Source organism: Mesocricetus auratus, unplaced genomic scaffold (assembly GCF_017639785.1).
Source record: "Mesocricetus auratus isolate SY011 unplaced genomic scaffold, BCM_Maur_2.0 Super-Scaffold_100004, whole genome shotgun sequence".
Lineage (NCBI taxonomy): Eukaryota > Metazoa > Chordata > Mammalia > Rodentia > Cricetidae > Mesocricetus > Mesocricetus auratus.
This window is the reverse complement of record NW_024429189.1, coordinates 116,968,595-116,990,087: the sequence shown is the minus strand read 5'-3', so window position 1 is coordinate 116,990,087 and position 21,493 is coordinate 116,968,595. Positions and strand designations below refer to the sequence as shown.

The 21,493-nt window shown below is 50.0% G+C and overlaps 3 protein-coding genes across 8 annotated transcripts in view; 2 read left to right on the top strand and 1 right to left on the bottom strand.

Annotated features, from left to right (window-relative positions):
• Positions 1–2,875, bottom strand: part of Slc52a3 (solute carrier family 52 member 3) — a 22,335-nt gene extending 19,460 nt beyond the window's left edge. Inside the window, exons 1-2 of the mRNA XM_040746482.1 lie at positions 2,836–2,875; positions 2,146–2,260 (exon numbers count right to left, since the gene is read on the bottom strand). The gene's annotated coding sequence lies outside the window, so the exon portion shown is untranslated. The remainder of the gene's footprint in view (positions 1–2,145; positions 2,261–2,835) is intronic.
• The window catches only part of LOC121140296 (protein piccolo-like), a 22,221-nt gene extending 10,398 nt beyond the window's left edge, over positions 1–11,823 (top strand). Inside the window, exons 2-3 of the mRNA XM_040744997.1 lie at positions 9,797–10,246; positions 11,497–11,823. Of these exons, the coding sequence (XP_040600931.1) occupies positions 9,797–10,246; positions 11,497–11,823 (777 nt within the window). The remainder of the gene's footprint in view (positions 1–9,796; positions 10,247–11,496) is intronic.
• On the top strand, positions 10,051–21,493 carry Fam110a (family with sequence similarity 110 member A). 6 transcript variants are annotated; one of them, XM_013115171.3, is made up of 2 exons: positions 10,051–10,246; positions 19,969–21,493. In XM_013115171.3, the coding sequence occupies exon 2, from the start codon at positions 20,045–20,047 to the stop codon at positions 20,933–20,935; it is 891 nt and encodes a 296-aa protein (XP_012970625.1). In that variant the 5' UTR covers positions 10,051–10,246; positions 19,969–20,044; the 3' UTR covers positions 20,936–21,493. The 6 variants fall into 6 exon arrangements, with proteins under 6 accessions (XP_012970625.1, XP_005072584.2, XP_021084322.1 ...); XM_005072527.4 differs by lacking the exon at positions 10,051–10,246 and adding an exon at positions 16,063–17,034; XM_021228663.2 differs by lacking the exon at positions 10,051–10,246 and adding an exon at positions 17,067–17,406.

Here is a 21,493-nt window from a genome sequence, read left to right as displayed (position 1 = left end):
TACAACACCCAGATACAATTAAGGGAGGCGAGAACTGGTCTTCACCCTTTTCCCAATCCTCATTCCGTAAGATTAGAAACAGGGTCATTTGCTTCTGAGGCTTTGGTTAACTGTGATTAGATGGACTCTGGAGCGCCTTTGTAATTGTGCCATCAGGAGTTGTATCATTAAGAATGAAAGTACAATGATGGCCTCCATCATCTCATAGACACCTCCTTTTTCTGCTAACATCCTGTCCAAGGCCAAACTGTGTTCCCATGCCATTCTATTGGTGGCATCCAACTAGTCGTCTATACCCTTGATTGAGCCCCTATGAGAATTTATAAATCCTTGTGGTTGCAGTATATGTAAGAACATAACATCCTGCCTATATATTTTTTCAATCTATATTTTAGTTTATGGTAAGTGCTCAGAGTAACACTGATTCAAATCCTGCCTTAAACTCATCAGAGCACTCTAATGGAATGTCCAGTGGTGCCTTTCTGGAGTCAGAGGCACCCCTTTCCAATAAGATAATATGCAATAGTAAAGATGCTAGCTGACTGGACCAAAGCACGGGTCCCACTCCAATTGGCTGGAGAGATTTCCACTACTGGTCCTATAGAATATCACCAGGCTGCTCCCCTGGTAACACATAGGCTAGCACATGTCACATCCTCAGAGAAACAGAGGCCCTTACATTCTGACACTTTTCCCAAGAACTCCAGTTTCTTCCTTTGCCTTTCCAGGCAGGTGGTGTGTCTGATTCCTAGCAGGAACAGAGAGGAGGAGAGGACTTACAAGATTGATTCTCTCAGGTCATCTCATTCTGAAGAGGAAGGTCATGCATCCTATCCCTAGGACCACTGAAGTCCACTTGAGTATAACAGAACCACCCAAGTTTCTGGCCCCTTGCTGGGCAGTTGCAACATGTTAATTCATTGACAAAATATTCAACTCATCCCAATCCTTCATCCACTCTTCCCTGACCCCCATTCTAACCTCTATAGTCTACTCTAGGAATCTCTGGCTTTCCAGGTTCTACAGGGTGTGACCAGATGTGCACCAAATAGAACGGTTACTGGAAAGGTGGTTTTACTTACACCAACCGCTAAGTTTCCCATGATCTTTTCTCATAATTAAAAGGCTAAATCTAGTCCTTAATTTTACTTTCAAAGTGTCCTTGTGGTGGGATCCACCAATTTCCCTGGGCACTGTTGCCAGCTGCCTTCTTTACTCGGAGGTAGTATATCCAACTTCCCTCAGCCAATCCAGACCTCTGTTTCCCTGGCTGATGTCACCTGAAAGGGTCTGTCCCACCCAGGCCAGTTCTAGTTGTTCTCTTTCTAGATTCTTATCATTGTCCTGTCCTCAGGATGGCCTGGAAATTTAAGTGTTATGTCAGGATAAGGCAGTCTTGTCATCTAAGAGAAAGCAAAGGAGGAGAGGCTCGGCATAGTTTCTGAGAAACTGATTTTCAGTTTCCCTGTGGGAAGTTCTTTTCTTTCCCAGGAGTGGCAATCCATACAGCCTAAGGGACAGTCCGAGGTCCTTCTCAGGGACGTGTGGATTCTAAGCAAAACTATAGGCAAACTCTTAGCCCAAGGCAATGAGACTCTAAAATTAACCTAGCAACTTGTCATCTAAGGACCTGATTCATTCTTTTGACTTTACCTGAGGAGGAAGGGTGTCAAGGAGTATGACAGTCCCCATTAATGTTCAACCAGGTGTATTAACAAGTGTCAGTAAAATGGCTTCTGTTGTCTGACATGGTATTTTCTATGGGTTCTAGGAGTATCTTCATTAGATGGTTAGCTGTACCACCGGGTTTACAATAACCAATAAAGATTTCAGTTGACCCACGTTGGACAACATCTCCCTGGATACTCAGGTTCTCAGATCATGACGCCTCTCATAGTTACTTTTTTCATCTTCTTGTCTGTCTTTTGAAAAGCCATACATGCCCCACACACATGTTCAGCAATGGTATAGATTATACAATTATAACTTCTGTGTTTATCACACATAGCCTGGAGTGCCCAGTGACTCTCTTCCTTATAAGATGTGCACTGTTTGGAGTCCAATCTCTGGAGATTTTGTGACCTTTTTGATCAAGAGGATAGTGACTTATGAGGGAAGGGTGTTATGCTATTGGTCTTGACTAACCTTGGAGGACAAGAGGATGTCCTCTTTTGACCTTCCTATCCTCATTGGTGATGGCTTCTGGGATTTGGCTGTTAAGTCCCTGAAGGATGGCTTTCCTCGGCATGAAATTCTGCTTCTGTGTAACATTAAGGTAATACTTAGACAAAACAACCTAGACAGTTTTAAATGAATCTTGATTTTTGTTATGACTCCATTTCCCCAAGTAGTTAAATCCTAGCAAAGTTAGCAAAGACTGAAGTCATTATCCCCATCAGACATCCATGCTTGTTCTTATAAACATTGCCCTGAGTAGATAGATCACTGTAGCCATAGATTTTAACAATAACCTTTAATCATCAAACACACATCATCCTAAATCCTGACGGTAGCACGAATAATAAAATCTCAGAGACAGATATTGGGGTTCAAGCTGAAGATCAGAGAAGTAAAAGCAGTCAAGCTACCAGAGAGCTCTCACCTCTACCAATGCTCAGACTGAAGGGGTGACCCACCGAACCTCAGATTGTATATCCAGACTGCACTGCTCCTCACCAAATCTCAGTTCCTGTCTCCTCCCACCTTATGTTCCTCTCTCCACCCAGCCATACCACTCCTGTCTCCACCTCCCTAGTGCTGGGATTAAAGGTGTGAGCTCTGTTTCTCCGTTAGACTGGTTCACTCTCACGTAGCCCAGGGTGGCCTTGAACTCACAGAGATTCATCTGCCTCTGTCTCCTGCGTCCTGGGATTAAAGGTGTGTGGCACCACTGACTGGTCCTCTAAGGCTGTGGCTAGCTTTGCATTCTGATCTCCAGGCAAGCTTTATTAGGTCATAAACAATATGTCACCACACCTGTCTTCCACTGGCCTTGTACAGCTTGCTCAGACCTTCTGTGTCTTGGTTTTATCATTCAAAATCCACCCTTATCTAAAGCACTCTGTATTTTTTTTTTTTGGTTTTTCGAGATAGGGTTTCTCTGTGGCTTTGGAGGCTGCCCTGGAACTCACTTGGTAGTCCAGGCTGGTCTCAAACTCACAGAGATCCGCCTGCCTCTGACTCCCGAGTGCTGGGATTAAAGGCGTGCACCACCACCGCCCGGCCCTCTGTATTCTTGTTAACCCTTGTTACAAAAAATAGAACCTCATATCTACAACATTCTCAACAATTCTCTCTCATAACCTGTTATTTCATTTCCTTAAACAAGAATTGAATCCAAATTGTATGTGGGACATAGTATTACCTGTATGCACAATTTTAGGGTGCCAAGTTTTTTCCTATGTGAAAACTCTTTTCTATTTATTTATTTATTTATTGTAGATATGGTAGATATATGCTTGGACACCAGAAGAGAGCACCAGATCTCATTACAGATGGCTGTCAGCCACCATGTGGTTGCTGGGAATTGAACTCAGGACCTGTGGAAGAGCAGCCAGTGCTCTTAACCTCTGAGCCATCTCTCCAGCCCATGAAAACTCTTTTCTGCATGGATTTTTTTTTGTACTCAGGCACGGCCTAAGAGTTATAAAAATTTTCCATTTTTGCTGATGCCTTGGAGATACCAGTGACCTTGAAGTGAAAGCCTCTTTGTAAACAACAATAGGTCTGGGGAAAAGTACACACAGAGCCCATTAGTTACATGACAATTTTGTAAGTGCAGCTTTAGATGGCAGAAGATGTTCTCCTTGTTCTAGCTAGAACAGAGAGCAACATGCATCCCTGAGAACAGCCAGAAAAGCCATTTCCTCTTCCTCTGTCTCACCTGTAGATCTATAGGGCATCCCCACTGGAACCTGCTAAAAAGAATATCCAACTCCCCCAGTTCTCATCAAAGGTCACAATTAAGACTGGGCATTTCCCCTTGAAATGTCCCTGCATCCCACGTTTATAACATTTGTTTTCTTTTTTTCTCTGGAATTTTCTTCTGCTTCAGTCCTACTGGGGGTTTCAATAGTGTTTTTCTGTTTTGTTTTTTGGTCAACTTGACACAAGCTAGAGCCATCTGGGCACAGGGAATCTCATTTGAGAAAATGCTCCATCAGATTGGCCTGTCCTGAGAGGCAATTTTTGGATTAATGATTGATGTGGAAGGTGCACAGCTTGTGAGAGGTGTCACCCCTGGGCAGGAAGTCCTGAGAGCCATGAAGAACCAAGTCAGTGAGCAAGCAGCATTCTTCCATGACCTCTGCTTCAGCTCCTTCCCTGACTTCCATCAGTGATGGACTGTGACCTACAAGTCAAATAAACACTGTTCCCCCACACTGATTTCAGCCAGGGTTTTATCACAGCAGTAGAGAAGTAAACAAGACAGAAGTCCTAGGCAGAATGACTTGAACCTCAAGTTCCTGTGTCCTGCTTTGCTGCTTGGCTTGTTTTATAATAGACACATTATTTTGCCTTTGCTTCTGTTTTTCTTCATCCTTTCTTGCACACGTCTTTTGGGTTCCCCTCAATAATCCAAGTTTCTGACCTTCCACCCTCCAGTCTTCTGTAACTTTCCTGCAGTGTCTAGCCAGATGTTAGCTACCAAATGTAATTTTAGCGCCCCTTGTCCCAGGGCTCCTGTATGTCTAATCCAGAGCTCTCTCTCATCTGATCCTTCAGTCTTTCTGGGAACAATTCATGACCCTTTTCTTTCCACTGTTACATATTAAAGGCACTTTTTTCATGTTTTAGGATCAGGGTACTGATTTTCTAGTCCCTTTTATGATTGTGTGGCTTTAATGGACCTAATTATTATTCCAGGTGGGTTGTTGGTTGGGGAATTTTTCGTCTGCTGCAATTACATCTATGGGGGATATTTTATTTCTCCAGAGGTCCTTCTTCGCACCCCTCTCTTTTCACTAGGGAAGAGAATACTCAGTACTAACATTAACTCAGGTCAGATATAGACTAAGGGCCCAAAGAATTGGTCCAGTTGACCAGTCACCCCATGTGATCTTCTGTGAGTCCTCAGCTTCATTTTGTACAGGGACTATCTCCCCACTATTAGGGCTTGTGCCCCAGAGGACTGTTTGGGAGAATCTTATTCTTTTTTAAAATGTGTATGAGTTATTAGACAGTGATCATGCACCCCTTTAATCTCAGCTCTCAGAAGGCTGAGGCAGGGGGATCTCTGTGACTATGAGGTCAGCCTGGTCTACAGAGCTAGTTCCAAGGATAGCCAGGGCTACACAGAGAAACCCTGTCTTGAAAAATGGTTCCCCATAAATGATACATAAACAAACAAACAAATAAAATATATTGATGGGAGATGTCATTCTGAAATCTGTCTCTTATTGGTTGTTGAATAAAGCACTGTTGGCCAATAGGGAAGCAAGATAGGTGGGACTAGGAGTTGAGGAGGACTCTGGGAAGGAAAACTCAGGGAGTCACCACATAGCCGCCATAGGGATAAGAAGTCCGGACCCTTTCTCCGGTAAGAGAAATACTTAGATTAACAATTATGGAGTAAATACTTAAGTCAGAGATAGCCAGTAAGAAATCAAGCAAACGGCCAACAGCTTCATAATTAATATAGCCTCCTGTGTGTTCATTTGGGACTGATGTGGCTCTGGAACCAGGCTGGCAGGAAGGCTGCACTCTACAATGTATATGGGTGTTTTGCTTGCATGTATGTCTGCACACCATGAGACCAGAAGAAAATATCAGATCTCCTGACTGGAGTTACAGACAGTGTGAGCCCCTGTGTGACTGCTAGGAATTGAACCCGGGTCCTCTGGAAGAGCAGGTAGTGCTTGTAACTACTTAGCTATCTCTTCAGCCCCAGGAATCTTATTCTTATTGGCTTCAGATCTTTATCCTTTCCCTTCTTTCTGGAGCTGTACTCCCAGAACCTCAACATCTACTCTAATGGGCTCTGGGGGATGTCAGGGAGACTCCTCGTCTCTCCCTGTTCTGGTCCTGCGTGAACATAATCAACTCTTCTGCACTGGAGCTTTCCCATTCTCAGTGACCTTATGACTGCCACTCTAGACACATTCTCAGCGCCCCCCCCAAACCTCCAAACACCAAGGCGGTCCTTTGTAGTCCAAGCTTCCTGCCTTGGTTGGTACATAGAGTCACCTGGTTGCTGCAGTACTCTCTGTGACCTGTCTCCAAATTGCTGATCTACTTTTGATTTTTAGATTTCTGTTAGTTCTGGAGCCGGAGAGTTTTTCCACACCCAGGACCATTGCAAAGAGGGAACTTATTTCCAATATGGAAATAAGTCTGCAAGGCCCTGGCCATGGAGAGAGCCCTCACTTAGGGCACCAGGTTGTAAGAAATGGAGCTGGGGGGTCTCAAGAAGATGACCATATAACCCAGGGTATTTCAGCAAGGCAAAGTTTTACTTTCAGGAAGTGGGGCATCATTCTTGCCCAGTGGTGCAGAGATGCTGGTAAGCACACAGCTGCGGGTCCACTGGGTTTTTGTTGCTAACAAAGAGGGGGCCTGTTCCTCTCTCCGCAGTCAGAGTGTGGCCTCGTGTTCTTTTGTGACTGACTCATGAAGAGGCACAGTTTCTAGGCAGAAATGAAACTTGAACATCTGTTTTGAGCCGGGCGGTGGTGGTGCATGCCTTTAATCCCAGCACTCGGGAGGCAGAAGCAGGCGGATCTCTGTGAGTTCGAGACCAGCCTGATCTACCAAGCGAGTTCCAGGACATGGTCCAAAAAACAATACAGAGAAACCCTGTCTCGAAAAATCAAAAAACAAAAACAAAAACAAAAAACAAAAAACAAAACGAACATCTATTTTGATTTCAAGAAGTGCTGGTTTTGGAGGAATTTGAATTTCGGCAAGTGGCTTCTTTGTAATTTCTTAAATGGAGTTTTGTCCAATTTAACCTTAGGTAGAAAAGACAGTGACTTTTTTTTTCCATAAGAAAGTTGAGGCCCTGGATCTGTCTTTGTATCATACAGCATCACCAGACCTTTCTCCCAACCGAGTATTAACCAGGCCTGACCCTAATTAGCTTCAAAGACCAGATTGGCATGTTGAGTGTTAACATAACCTTAGACTCCCCTGTGCCTTGCTGACAGAAATCTCCTGAATTGCTTGATGTATCATTAACCCCTCCTCTGCCTGTCTTGGGCATATATACAGTGCTCCATCAATAACTCGATGACAGCAGCTGGAATGGAACAGAGGCCAGCTGCAAATAGAACAATGCAGATATAAACATCAACTGAGAACTACAATTAACTTAACTTGTCGTAGCACCTTAAACAAATTTTTCTTGAGCTGGGAAATTCCTCAGCGGGCAGGAGTACTTGCTGTGTAAGCATGAGTAGCTGATTTCAAATCTCCAGAACTCACATAAGCTATGTGTAACTATATACCTGTGACCCCAGGCTGTGGCAGGGCAGAGACAGGAGGCCCAAAGGCACTTTCTGGCCACCAGCTGAGTCACAGGTTCAGTAAGATGCCTTATCTCAAGAGAACAAGATGGAGAGGGTCAGTGAGATGACCAGACTTAGATCTGAGCTTGATAAACCAGACTCTGATTCCTAGGACCTACAAGGTGAAAGGGAACTGACTTTAACAAGTTGTCTTCTGCCCTCGACATGTGCATGGTGGCATGTGCTCATACACACATGCACACACTCACATGAACAAATGTAAAAGAGAAAAAGGTGAGAGGCAGAGGTAGGAGTTTAGAGTTACCGAGTTTGAGGCTAGTCTGGTGTACATAGTGAGTCCAGGATAGCCAGGACTACATAGGGAGACAGGGAGAGAGAGAGAGAGAGAGAGAGAGAGAGAGAGAGAGAGAGAGAGAGAGAGAGAGAGAGAGAGAGAGAGAACAACACCCAAATTCCTCTTCTGGTCTCTGAGTACACATATACGTGTGTGTACTAAACACACATGTATGAATGCACCACACACACACACACAAATTTTAAAAAATTTCCTTTGACAGTTCTGGTTGGAAAGTTGTAAAATTCACAAAAGCATGAATAAGAAGTTAAATGGTGCTAGGAAAACTAGCTTTCTTAGCACCAGAAGTGCAGTGTAGGCTGCTGGGAGAGATAAGACATCAATAGTCTACCCAGATATGACTCCTCTGAGCTATACTAGCGATTGGCATGGCATGGCTGCAGTAGTGGTATGCGATGGGGGTAGCCAACAGCTCTCTGGTCAGATTTAAGACGTGTTCCGCAGGTGGCTGTGTATGCCCCGTATTGCAAATCTGGCCAAGAACCATGGCTGTATTGCTCACGGACCCCAGGGTGAACCTACAGCTGTTATTCTGCTAAATGAACATAATAATATCAAACTGCCCTCTAAATTCATACCTCTGTACCCATAAGATTAGCGCAGCCTTCAGGCCTCATCGGAGAAGCTTCTTTGTAGAGTGAATGGCAGTAGAAACTCAAAACTGGTCTAAGGGCAGAGAATAAGTGTCTGTGGGGGTGTTCAGCCACAAACGTGAAATCTGTATCAAGATGGGCAGAAAGACTGTCAGAGCCAGAGGTTGGAAAGGACTCTCCTGGACACTCCAGGACTGATGCATTTGTGGTCATAGCAGCTGGGTTGTCTGTAAGATCAAGCCCTTAATATTTCAACACAGAGCCCCCATCCCTAGCTGAGGAGCTTTGGACAGTTGATGGTAGTTTGATCATGGCCCAGTGTATAGCTCTACACCCATGATTAGCTGGGCAGCAGATTGGACTTGGTGGCTTATAGAAAACAAAATATGATCAAAGTACATTGTATGAATGTGTGATTGTGGGTACGTATATGTGTATGACATTCTCAAAGAGTGAATGGAAGCATATTTAAATGCAAAAGAGAAATTAGCTGCTGTTATTGTAAATAGGATATGCCTTTTATATGAAGAGTATGGTTATGTATTTTCTATCTATTAGTGCTGTAAGGAGTTCTTTGAAATATGCTTAGAACATAACACTATGCGGCTGAAGAGATGGCTTAGTGGTCAAGAGCACTGGCTGCTCTTCCAGAGGACCTGGGTTCAGTTCCCAGTACTCACATGGCAGCTCATAACTGTCTGTAACTCTAGTTCCAGGGGATCCAACACCGTTATACAGACATACATGCAGGCAAAACATCAATGCACATTAAATTAAAAATAAATTTTAAAAACCATGCAACACTTCCTAGCATTCCTCCGTTGTTTTTAAATGTTATTAGTGTCATTTTAAGTTACTGCATAATATTCCTAATCAGAAAAATGGAGATAATTGAAGGTAGGTACCACTGTTATGTCATGAGTACTGACAATAATTATGTAGAAAGCTCAATTTAGCTTCCTCCCAGGATGGATATTATATACTGTAATTGATCTGATTTTGATAAGCGTTGTGGGAATTACTGGTGTGCACGCTTGAAAACTAACTGAATTAACATTGCACTAAGGCAATGGACAGGAGAAGGATCCTGGGAAAACGCATAGGGAGGTAGCTGCAGAGTTGGAAGTAGGGCCCAGCTTGGCAGTTAGGCAAGTAATACCAACTCATCGGTGTGCTGGGGCAGGGAGATAACAAGATTGAGGGCTACTGAGACTACAGTGTGAATTTAAGGTCAGCCTGGGCAACTTAGTGAGACCCTGTCTCAAAAGAAAAAAGTGAAAAGAGAGGCCAGTCTGTTGTAGCTAAATGTCAAGGTCCTTCCTAAAAAAGAAAAAAAAAAATGGGACTAGGGCCTGTACAAAACCAAACAAATCTGGGACTAGCAACTCCTGCAGGTGGGGACCGAGGAAATCCCAGCTGGAAGAGAAGAAGAAAGGGAACGCACTGGCCGCCAGGCCCGGGACAGCCGGAAGGCCGCGAGGCCAGCTGGGCTCCTGGCTGCCACCGAGGGGCCAGCCCAGCTCCCATCTGCTGCTCCTGGGGTTGCCTGGCAACTCGGGTGGCGCGCCGTTCGAACGGAAGCGAAGGGCCAATCAGGAAGTCCGGGGCGAACCATTTGCAGCGACGGGGACGGCTCGCTCACTTCCCTTTCCTCCGGGCTCTGGGGACCTTCGCCCCGGCAGGACGGTAGGACAGCTCAGGCCTCCCTTTCAGAAGAGCCCGCCCGTCTCAACACGCGACGGCCGCCTCAGAGCTTCTGGGGCCAAGCTCTCCAGCTGTCAGCCTCGGCAGCCCGCGAGAAGCGCGGGGGACCCTCCAGACACAGGCGGCAGGTGAGCATGGGGGAAAGGGGGCTCACAGGGTCTGAGGTAGGGTCCACGCACCATTCGAGGCAAGTTTACCAGCACAGAGGGCTGACAGAGGGCCCAGGTCTAGTGTCCCGCCCAGGGGGCCAGCAGAGGATCCGGTCCTCTGTCCCCCCTGCAGCCTCCACTCCAGGCAGATTTGCTATGAGAGGTTCAGAGGGCCCCTACTGGTCATTCTCCGGGGCTTGTTGGATGTGGCTTAGGGAATCTCAGGGCTAGGCTACCTCTGCCCCACCTGTCTTTGGAGTTTCCCTTCAGGACATATGGCCTTCCCTTCCCCAGGGACTCTTTGGCAACTTTCCTGCCTGAGTGGTCTGGAATCCCAGTGCTGCCCTCTCAGAGGGCCTCCCTGGGGGCAGGCTAGATTCCGGAGGACAGCAAGTCCAAATGCCCTGGAAGTCAAGTCATGTGGGCTTCTTGGGAGTCGGTTCCTGTGTGTGGTGTGTTCTCTGTCTCTGTCTCTGTCTGTCTGTCTGTCTGTCTGTCTGTCTGTCTGTCTGTCTGTCTGTCTGTGTGTCTGTCTGTGTGTCTGTCTGTCTGTCTCTCTCTCTCTCTGTGTGGGTGTGTGGTGTGGGTGTGTACTTTGTGTATGTGTTGGAGGTGGGTGGGTCAGCCTCGAAGCCAGAGTTGATAGTCACTGGATTTTAGAGTCGGGTGCTGGGTCAGGCCCTCCCAAATGGAGCATCTAATTTAGGCTGGCTTATGTTCCCCACTCAGGTTGCTGTCTGTTGTCTCTTTTCATAGGAGGGGAGACTGAGGTTCTGAGAAGTTGAGCCCATTGCTCAAAGTCACAGACTTACCTATTCAGAGGTCTTCCGGTCCTTGACACAGGGAAGAGCCGGATTTGATGGAGGGCCTCTTCTGCCGGGAACTGCTCATCCTCCAAACCTCATTCTGGCTCTGGGGGAGTCTGTGTTTGCCTGTCTGTCTGTCCATGTGTCGTCTCCCTCTACTTAGGGTCTTGTGTGGCCCAAGCTGGCTTCAATCTTACTATGTATACTAGGCTGATCTTGAACGTCCCGTCCCCCTGAGTCTGTCTTCTCCGATGACAAGCATGTGTCCCCCCACACCAGTTTTATGTCATTTTAGGATGAAACCCAGGACGTGGTGCATGCTAAGCAAGTACTCTACCAACTGAGCTATATATACCTGCTGAGCCTACACCTCCTGAGCTTTTACCTCCTGAGCCTACACCTCCTGAGCCTTTACCTCCTGAGCCTACACCTCCTGAGCCTACACCCCCTGAGCCTACACCTCCTGAGCCTACACCTCCTGAGCCTACACCTCCTGAGCCTACACCTCCTGAGCCTACACCCCCTGAGCCTACACCTCCTGAGCCTTTACCTCCTGAGCCTACACCTCCTGAGCCTACACCCCCTGAGCCTACACCTCCTGAGCCTACACCTCCTGAGCCTATACCTCCTGAGCCTACACCCCCTGAGCTACACCTCCTGAGCCTACACCCCCTGAGCCTACACCTCCTGAACCTATACCTCCTGAGCCTACACCCCTTGAGCCTACACCCCCTGAGCTACACCTCCTGAGCCTACACCCCCTGAGCTACACCCCCCTCCTCCTCATTTGTTCCTTCCTCGGTGTTTGGCTCCCTGTGGCCTGGTCCCTCTGTGTGCTTTGTTTTCCAGTAGTGTGTTCCATATTGTACGCTAGTCGTCTTATTAGGCAGTCTATTGTCTTTTCCACTCGAATGTGTTAAGTGAGATGCTTAACACAGTTACAAAATGTCAGGGTGCCCAAAACTTCCAGAACTAAGATGATCAAAGCCATCTGTTGGCCATTTGCTGTGTTTTGTGCTGGGGGTGGAGTAGGGTAGGTGGTGTCAGCTCTGGCTGACTCTGGCAAGCTCAGGCATCGCTGTTATGAGCATGCAAGTGCATGCACACACACACACACAGACACACACACCCCTCTGCCTGCCCCCATCCAGATACTTCGTTTTTAGGCAAAATGACAGGTGCTGCAATGCTGCAGTGGCCTGTTGGAAGCGGGGGCTGGACAGATGCACAGTGGCCATCAGTAGGGGCTGATGAAAAGTCATCATAAACTCCTCAAGTACTGATGTGGCACCAAGAGGAACATGGGTTTCTGAGCAAAGGCGCTGAGTGAAAATGACACACATGACACACTTTGTAGTCCCAAGCTTCAACCTTGGGACAGCTAATTGAGAAGTTACTAAGTAGACATGGTGATTACATCTCCAGAAAGCTATGAGATCACTGCTCTGCCTGTGATTTGTCACTGGCTGTGTGACTTTGGGCAAGTTTCTTCACATTCTGAGCTGGGATAAACACTGCCTGTGAGCTCAGGTCTAGACAGGGTACTATAGGACAGGAAGTGGGCGTGGCCACAGGTCAACTCAAGCTTTACCTTCCCAGCCTTTCCCTTCCTCCCTCCCTCTTCCCCTGCAAATCTGCCTTTGCTCCCTTTTTGTTAGGGTGCAACTTGAGTCCCCAAAGTTTGAATTAGAGGAGGAGCATATATTGGAGGAGTTCGTGTAAATGCTCACTGTCCTAGGCATCTACACCCTCTCATAACTCCCTCCCTGAGGTTCGTGCAAAGCCACTCTGAGCAAGGCTGCCTCCTGGGCAGGCCGGGGCATGATCCTGGGGAAAACTCCAGAAATAGCTTGGAACCTGGCCTGCCCTGGAGAATGCCTAGTCGGGAGTCTCTGACCTGGACAGCTGGGCTTCTTCCCCGCTGCCTGGAGCCTTCTTGATCCTCCTCAGCAGCAGCTCAGGGCCGCCCTGTCTACCAGGCCTGAGCCTTTGAAAGGACAGAGAAGCAGGTGGGGTGCTGCAGAATGTCATAGAAATGATCGACCCTAGAAATCCTCCTTCTACGGGGAAGAAAGGATGCAAAGGGAAGCGTGGACTCGCAGCTGCTTAGCCTCAGACCCCATGCCTTGTACGGAGTGTTTTACCAGTCTGAGCTGTGATGCCCCTCCACCCTGTGAAGTGAGGGGATTATTGCTTTTGTTCCATGAACACATATGCTCCAACAGCCATGTGGAAGTCAGAGGACTCATAGGAGTCAGTTATCATCTTCCATTGTGGGGTCGGGGGATTGAACCCAGATCTCCAGGCTTGTATGGCAAGCACTTTTACCCCAGGTCTTCTATCTGACCCCATCTAACTACTTTGAAGTATGCAGAAGCTCCACACTCAATAAACAGTCATTTCCCACCCTCAAACTCACCCTGGCAACCTCCGCTCTACCCTGTTCCTAGTGTTTTGACTCGATAGAAGCTTGCCACGCTGGCTGTATCGAGCTTATTGCGCTTAGCCTGATGCCTTTCAAGTTTCATCCATGCTGCAAAGTATGTCAGTCCCTTTTTCCCCTTAAAGCCTGAATAATCTGTTTTATGTTTCTTTACCCATTCATTCATTGGTGGGTACTTGGATTATGACCACCTTTTGGCTGTGGTGACTACTAAATCCCATTGGGGATTTAGTATGAGGGCTTTTGCTGGCATGCACACTCTAGTTCCTTTGAGATGAGTGTTTAGAGGTGTGATTTCTAGGTGCTGCTCTGGTCATTTGCTGCTTAACCTACAAGGAACTGTCATGTGGTTTTCACTATCAGCTGTGCACAGGGTTCTAAAGCCGCACCTCCTCACCAGCGCTTAATATCTTACTGTGTGTTTTGGATAGGACCTGTGCTAATGGGTATGACACTGTGTGTTGCTGTGATTTTGAACATTTCTTTAATGGTCCAGAGATGTGGAGTATATTTCTTTACATTCATTGGCTCTTTAGCTTTTGCATGCGTGCAAGTGTGTGTGTGTGTGTGTGAGAGAGAGAGAGAGAGGAGAGAGAGAGAGAGAGTGTGTGTGTGTGTGTGTGTGTGAGAGAGAGAGAGAGAGAGAGAGAGAGAGAGAGAGAGAGAGAGAGAGAGAGAGAGTTGGGGTTAGGCTAGCTTCCTGACCCTCCTGCCTCAGCCTCCTGAGTGCTGAGATTAAGCTATGTGCCACCAGCTTCGTTTTCTTCCTTGTGGAAGGTACTGCTTCAAGTGACTGACTTGACTGTCAGCACACTGCTGTTCTTGTCCTTGCAGTGTGATGGAGGAGGCTTTCCTCAGAGCTGGCCCTCGGAGGATCTGCATGACCAACTGACATCACAACTTTCACTTTGATGGCAGTTGTCATGCCTTGGGCCTGTTTTATAGTGGGGGAAACAGGTATGGAGAAGTTCCCTGCAGCAGAGGTGTAGGTGGGATGGGCCAGAGCCCTGAAGATTTTGACTTGGCACCTTTGGGGGAAGAAGGAGGCTTGGCTGGAAGTGGCCAAGCAGGAACAGGATGATGGGAGGCTGGTTGAGGAGTGAGTGTGGAAAGGACAACAGTAATGCGGCCTAGGGGAGACATGGCACTCAGGGATCCTGCCATCCCCCAGCTAATTACTAATTACAAGGGGGAAATGGCCAGTGTGTCAGCTGATCTCCCAAGATCTTGTCAAATGCTCCTACAAAGCAGGTGTGCTTGGGACACAGGGGCATTTCTATGCTCCTTCCTTACTGTGTCTCTCGCTTCCTCCTGGTCTCTCCCCTCCCCCTTTCCTTCCTTTGGAAATTGGAGTGTGATTGACATACAGAAAGCGGTATGTGTTTGGTGTGTCTGTCTTGATGCTGGCCTGGGCCTTCTTCAGCCTCTTGGTCAGTGTTTCCTTGCATTTGTCCTGGGGAAGAAGAAAACACAGCTGAATGGTGGGGCTCAGTCTGGTGGGTGGCTAGAAAATAAATGACAAGTAAATGAAGCTGCAGGGATGGCAACATCAGCAAAGGCGCTGAACGAAGCGTGCAAGAGGCCTCCCAGGGTAGACAGGGAGGGCTCTCTGAGGGACATGTGAGGGACCAGTGAGGGACGAGGTTCTACACGGACAGCAGCCGGCACAAAGGCCCTGGGGCGGGAAAGACCTTTGTGAAGGACCAGTCAGGAGGGCTTTGTGGCTGTCTGGGAATGGCAGTGTGGATGAGACGGTAAAGCTGGGCGAAGACCAGAGGCCACGCTGGGGACTGGAATTTATCCCCGGGAGGATATAAGGGTCAAGCCCAGCAGTGGTGAAGAGTGGATCTGCTGGGAAAACACTGCTGTTACCATCTCGAGAAGCTGCAGCCCGGATGTGTTTCCATAGGTGGCAGATCCTTATGGAGTTCAGGCAAGGTGGCTGAGGGGTCTTATGGAATTTCCCAGGAGGCACATTCTGTCTCTTGTCTCTCTCCCTACCAGATCCAAGCCTGGGTTCAAATCCTGGTTCTGTCATTTGCTGACTGTGTGATCTTGAGCAGGTAGCCTCACTTCTCTATGCCTTAGTTTTCTCGTATGTGGAACGGACACAATAGCAGTATCCACCTCACAGATAGATATAAGAATGGAATGAGCTCACATATGATATACATGGCAATGCATAAATGTAATCCCAGAAGGATGGCAGAGGCAGGAGAATGGAGAGTTCCAGAATGACCTGGATGATACTGCAAGACCCCATTTAAAACAAACACCCATCCTCCACCAATGGCGGCAACGAGGACAACAGCTTTGAACAGTATCTGCTTCTAAAGAAATATTCAGGAATGACCAGGACTTCTCCTTGACAAATGTTTCTGTCTCTGTAGCTTCCACTGTTAGTGCCCGAGGCCAGCTGTTCCTTTGTTCTCCCAGCCAGGCCAGGCAGTGAACTGGTCAGGCCTCTGTGGGTAACTTGTCCCCCATCCTGTAGTATACAGGACTAGAGGGGGCTCCAGTGCTCTGAGGGAAGGAAAGTGGACAGGAACCACATCCTGTCTCTTCCTGCCCCACCCCAGCCCTGACTCACCCTCCACCTGGGTGCAGGGTTGCTTTGCCAGTGCTGGGGTCTGCGGCCTGGTGGGCATCTCCTTCCCCTGGACCTCACAATACCCTGGAAAGTGACAGAAGCCTTGGACTGGCAGAGGGGACAGTTAAAGCCCTCCCAGGGATCCCCACCCCACGAGGGGTTGCAGTCTCCTCTGTGAAATATGGGTTTCAGATTGCTCCCCTCCAGGTGGTCCTGCTCTTCAAGGGTTAAGTGGACCATCTCACGCCACTCCTCTGTGGCTGTCCCTCTTGATCCTTCAAGCTGGCACACAGCTGTAGCCAGCAACCTCAGGCCTTGAGCACTCTCAGTAGGCTGTTCCCTAAGTCCCACTCTTCTCATTCATGGGACTGAGGCCCAGCCACCTGCTGGCACACGGGAATAGGGTGGTATTAGGGAGTGGTGGGAGGGAAAGTACCCGGGTTGGACTCCCCCATTGATTTTAGGCGAGTGACTCAGCCTGGCCTGTCTGGGGTTTCCATTAGTCAACTTGGATGACAATGGAGTTGCCTCATAGGAAGGCTACCCAGACCACACTAGTTCCCCCTGCTCCCCGTTTAATCACGGAAAGATTAAATGTTCAGGGAGAGCACTTTCCCGTGCCTGGCAGTGGACATCTACTAGAATCCCGCGCAAAGCTGCCTGATGTGCTGCCGACTGTGCAGGCTCCAGCTCGGATAAGAACCCGACCGGGTGAGCCTGGGGTCGCGGCTCCAGCCAGGCGCCCGCACCGGCCTGTCAGTCACCCATCGGGGTCACTGACTGGTCCTCCTTCTCTCTCCTGGAACACACGGGGCCGGCGGGTTCCCTTGCCAGGCCCCGGAAGTTGCGCAAACGCAAACACCGGCTACTTGAGCCAGGTGGGCGGGAGGCGCGCCGGCTGCTGGCAGGAGGCTGCTTGGGTAGCCAGGTATGTTGCCGTGCTAGGGAGTGGGGAGCGCAGCAGGGATTGTGGCTTCGGTCCCGGCATTCGAGACAGACGTGGGCCAACTCCTGCTCAGAGAGGGACAGCAGATCATGGGGGTCACACAGCCTTTGCTCACCTCAAGGCTTGCCCCCTAGTCTCTAGGATTTCTTCCAAGTGAGGAAGGACCGAAACCAAACCGGGGCCTTCCTGGAGCCTGAGGGGAGGGACGAAGTCGGGCTCTGGAATTGTGACCAGAAAGGCTCAAGGTTTATGCATTTAGGGACATTTGCGGCAGCATTTGAAAACCCATGGTGAGAAGAGTTCCCAGAGGAGACATTAAGGACCCAGGCTTCCTCTTGGAGGGGCCCTTGTGACGTGAGTTGGTGCCGGTCTGCTGGCTCATTGTGATCAGCCCCTGCCAGATGTCCCCTTTGTCCCTGCAGGGGCCTAGATCTGCCATTATGGATCGGGCTTAGAAGACCCTCGGAGGGGGCGGGTCTGCACACTCCATAATCAGAGCCTCCGTATGTGACAGCCAGCCTGGTTTACCGAGCGCTGGCCATTTCCAGGTGCTGCGAACCCGTTTGATCTTTCCAGCGGTGACCCGAAGGCACAGGGAGGTCTATTTTTAACTCCGTTGAACAGATAAGGGAACAACAGTCTGTTAAGAGCTGCCTCTTGTGCAAGGTGCAAGGCAGGGCCTGGTGAGAGAATGGGCACCCAGGTGGTTACCAGGCCAGGCTTGGCAATGGGCATCTGTCCCCGCCCCCATCTTTGTCTAGGGTTAGGTGGTGGGTAAAGAAACGAGGTGGTGGTGGTAGGGGAGCTTCTGCCCTGGCCCTGCGCCTCTGACCTCCTTCCTCTTTCCCAGGTGATGTTTGGAAGGGAACTGCCTCAGTCACCACCAACGGGTTGGACTGGTTTGGGTGGCAGAGCCGATGTGGGGGTTAGGGAGGTGGGGCAGAGTCTGGCTGTCTCGGCAGGGCTCTGGAGCAGCTCTGCGGGCCAGACCTTTCCTGCCCAAGGTCACCTGGGGGTCCACTTGAGTGGAGCCAGCTTTTCTTTCCTGCCTGCCAGCCCCGCCCCCAGTCCCCGCACTGTACCGGGGTTTTCATGGGGGCCGGGGAAAGCAGATGGAAGCGCAGATATGTCTGCAGATATGCTATGCTGCCGCTGCCCAGTACAGACAGTCTTTTAAGAACGGTGATGGAATTTACTCACAGGTGCAGACCCTAGGGAGCACCTGCCCCTCTGGATAGTCAGCCCTGGGAACACTACACCCCTTACCTTGGACCCACCTGTCTGCAGTGGGTAGGGCTTCTCTAGCTCATTGTGGTGCTGGTTCTCAGCTGACCGTCCCCAGGCCTTTCAGTTCAGGACACACTTGTGGAGTATCTAGCATGTATTGAGAGCCACACCATGAAGCTGAGACACAGTGAACAAAGCAGCCGAAACTTCTGCCCTCATGGAGCTGATACTTTAGGGAGTGGGGGACAACAAAGAGCCAGAGAACCATATCCACAGTAAGTTCTACGGAGCCCATAATGAGAAAAGGAGCAGGGTGTGCGTGCGTGCGCGCGTGTGTGCGTGTGTGCATGTGTGTGTGTGTGTGTGTATGTGTGTGTGTGTGTGTGTGTGTGTGTGTGTGTGTAGTGTGTGGAGAAGCCACACGAGGGGAATGGGCTCAAACTGCCTTTTTACTCTCCTCTAGGATCTAGGGAAGTCACTTCCCAGAGTCTCAGTTTTCCCTGCTGCAAAATGGTGACAGCGGCTTCCAGGCTGTTGGAGGTGGTGCCTGAGAGCGAGGCTTTGGGTGTCTGGCACACAGTGGGTTCCTGTCATGGATGTCTGGGTGTCTTGGTGATACTTTTACTGTGTTTGGCATGCTTTCGGTTTCAGTGCTGTCTGGAATAGTAGCCACCATGCAGCCATGGAGAACTTGAAGCTTGGCTGGTATGATTCAGGAGCTAGTGGTGCTTGGTGACCTGAACTGCAAGTGTCTGAAGGCTAAGCCCGTCCCTCCCTCTTTACAGACAAGACAGTTTGACTTGGGTTTTACACTGCTGCATATCTGATGGGCCTGGGTGGGAGGGGAGATCAGTAGCACTTTCTAACCATGTTTTCTTGATGCCTGGGATGATCTGACGTCTGACTGTTGGACAAGTATGGGGCCACCTGAGCACCCAGTCACGGTGGTTGGTCAGCAGTATAGCTCTGGGTGGTGCCATGACCTGGACAGTTCCTTGCAACAGCATAGCTTGGGGCTGATGCTTACTCCTGTCTGCGTGCCTTGATCTCTGTGGGCTTGGCCTTGGAGCCTTATCGTGGAAGCCACCCTAGTCTGGGCTCCACTAGGGTGGGAGTGTGGACTTTCTTCCTGCTCCTCCCCTGCACTCTGCTTCTGTGCCTTTTGTGGGCCTGGCATGTCCAGGCAGGTGTTCGGCACTTCGAGGCTTCCAGCCTGGGCTGGTTGTGGGATGTTGGTGGTATCTGGCTCCTCTGGGCAGTTCAGGTGGCATGTGGATGGCCGTCATTCAACCCCAACTGCCTGTCGCTAGTACCTTCTATCCTGGGAGCAAGGGAAGGTAGGTTTAAGCAAGCTCATTGCCTCCCTGAGGTTCCGTCTTCCTATACATAAAAGGGGCTGTTGAGAGGACCCTGGATCTGAGCCTGGAGCCTTGAGCCTGCTGTGCTCTTTTTAAAATGGACCTGTCTTCTCTACCTCTTTCCTCCCTCCCTCAGCTGTGCGGGTCCCCGCCCACTATTGGAGGAAAAGGGTGTAGGTGGGGCCACTGGACGTCCAGTAGTACATTCTGCCTGATGATTGGCTCTTCGCTAGGCAGGGGCGTGCCCTCTTCCTTATAATAGCTCCGGCTTCGCAACCAGGCGAGCCTTTGTCTGAACGTGCTCAGCCTGTCTTCCCTCCTTGCTTTGCAGCCGAGCCCGGCATCCATCTGCCAAATTTGTGCCTGAATCTGTCTCCTCGCCTCTGCCCTCGGGGTATGTAACCGTCATGCCTGTGGACACGCTGAGCCCTGCAGCGCCTGCCGCACCTGCCCTACCTTTTCGCCTGCGAACCAAGGTCCCAAGCTACCTGCTACCAAGGCCAGCAGATGGGGGAGCCCGGAAGCCAAGTGCTGTGGAACGCCTGGAGGCTGACAAGGCCAAGTACGTCAAGAGCCTTCATGTGGCCAACACCCGCCAGGAGCCTGTGCAGCCTCCGCTAGCCCGACAGCCCCTCTTCAGCCCTGGTCCTCGTGGGCCAGTGCTCACACCCAGCCGCCGAGCCCTGCCCTGTCCTGGCCGCCGGCCACAACTGGATGTTGGCATTCTTAACAGTCTCATCAACCTGTGTGATAGTCCCGTGTCCCCAGCCGAGGCCAGCCGAACACCTAGACGGCCAGAAGGATCTGCCCACAAGGTCCCACCAGCCACTCCTCCTCGTCCACCGCCTAGTACAGTCGCCGTGCGCCGAGTGGATGTTCGTCCCCTGCCTGCTTCACCCGCTCGTCCGTGCCCATCGCCCGGCACCCCTGCCACCTCCAGCCCAGGCCGGCCCCCTGGTTTGCAACGTTCCAAATCAGACCTGAGCGAGCGCTTTTCCAGGGCAGCAGCAGACCTCGAGCGCTTTTTTAATTTCTGTGGCCTGGATCCAGAGGAAGCACGAGGATTGGGGGTGGCCCACCTAGCAAGGGCCAGCTCGGACATTGTGTCCCTAGCTGGGCCGAGTGCTGGACCTTGCAGCTCTGAAGGGGGCTGTTCACGCCGCAGCTCTGCTACAGTGGAGGAGCGGGCCCTGGAGCGTGTCCCCTATGGGGTGTCTGTGATCGAGCGCAATGCCCGAGTGATCAAGTGGCTGTATGGGTTGCGGCAGGCACGTGACCCTCCGGCTACCGAGGGCTAGGTCTCCTGGACTCAGGCATCCTGGAAGGACATCGTGAAGAGGCAGTTGGCAACTTGTCCTTCCTTGTATCCATTGGCTGTCTTCGGCAGACCAGAGGCAGCTCCCTTGGGTGAACTTGGTATAGAGGCCAGGACTTAGTCCTAGACCAGCATCCTCTGGCAAGCATGGACTGACCTGCAGAGGCTTGCTGTTGCCCTTGGCCTCCCCCATTCCCTTAACAAGGTTTGTGACAGTGTGCTTCCGCCTGGTTCCTCTGGTGAGGCTGGATTTGGGCTGCTGAGTTGGGAACCAAGTACTTGGCCAAGCTTGTCTGCCCCAGGCTCCGTTTCCTCCTTCCTTCTCTGTCCTCCTTTGCTGACTTCCTCTTCCTTACTGAATGGGCCCTGGCTTCCTGGGAACTTACTCTGGGGGAGGAGGTTGAGAGGATGGGATGGATCTGTCTACTGTTCTTCCTGGTCTTTGGCATTTGGCCCAGGTGGGTAAACTGTTGGAGGGACTGGTTTGAGCCTGTTGCTCAGACTTCTCTTTGGTTAATAAACACAGATGTTTGTTTCTCAA

Excerpts from the sequence above, each read along its gene's own strand:
- Fam110a (XM_005072527.4), top strand. The coding sequence starts at position 16,619 with ATGACAATGGAGTTGCCTCATAGGAAGGCTACCCAGACCACACTAGTT. Across the intron at positions 17,035-19,968 it reads GAGGCTGCTTGGGTAGCCAG|CCGAGCCCGGCATCCATCTG; the intron begins GTATGTTGCCGT and ends CTTGCTTTGCAG.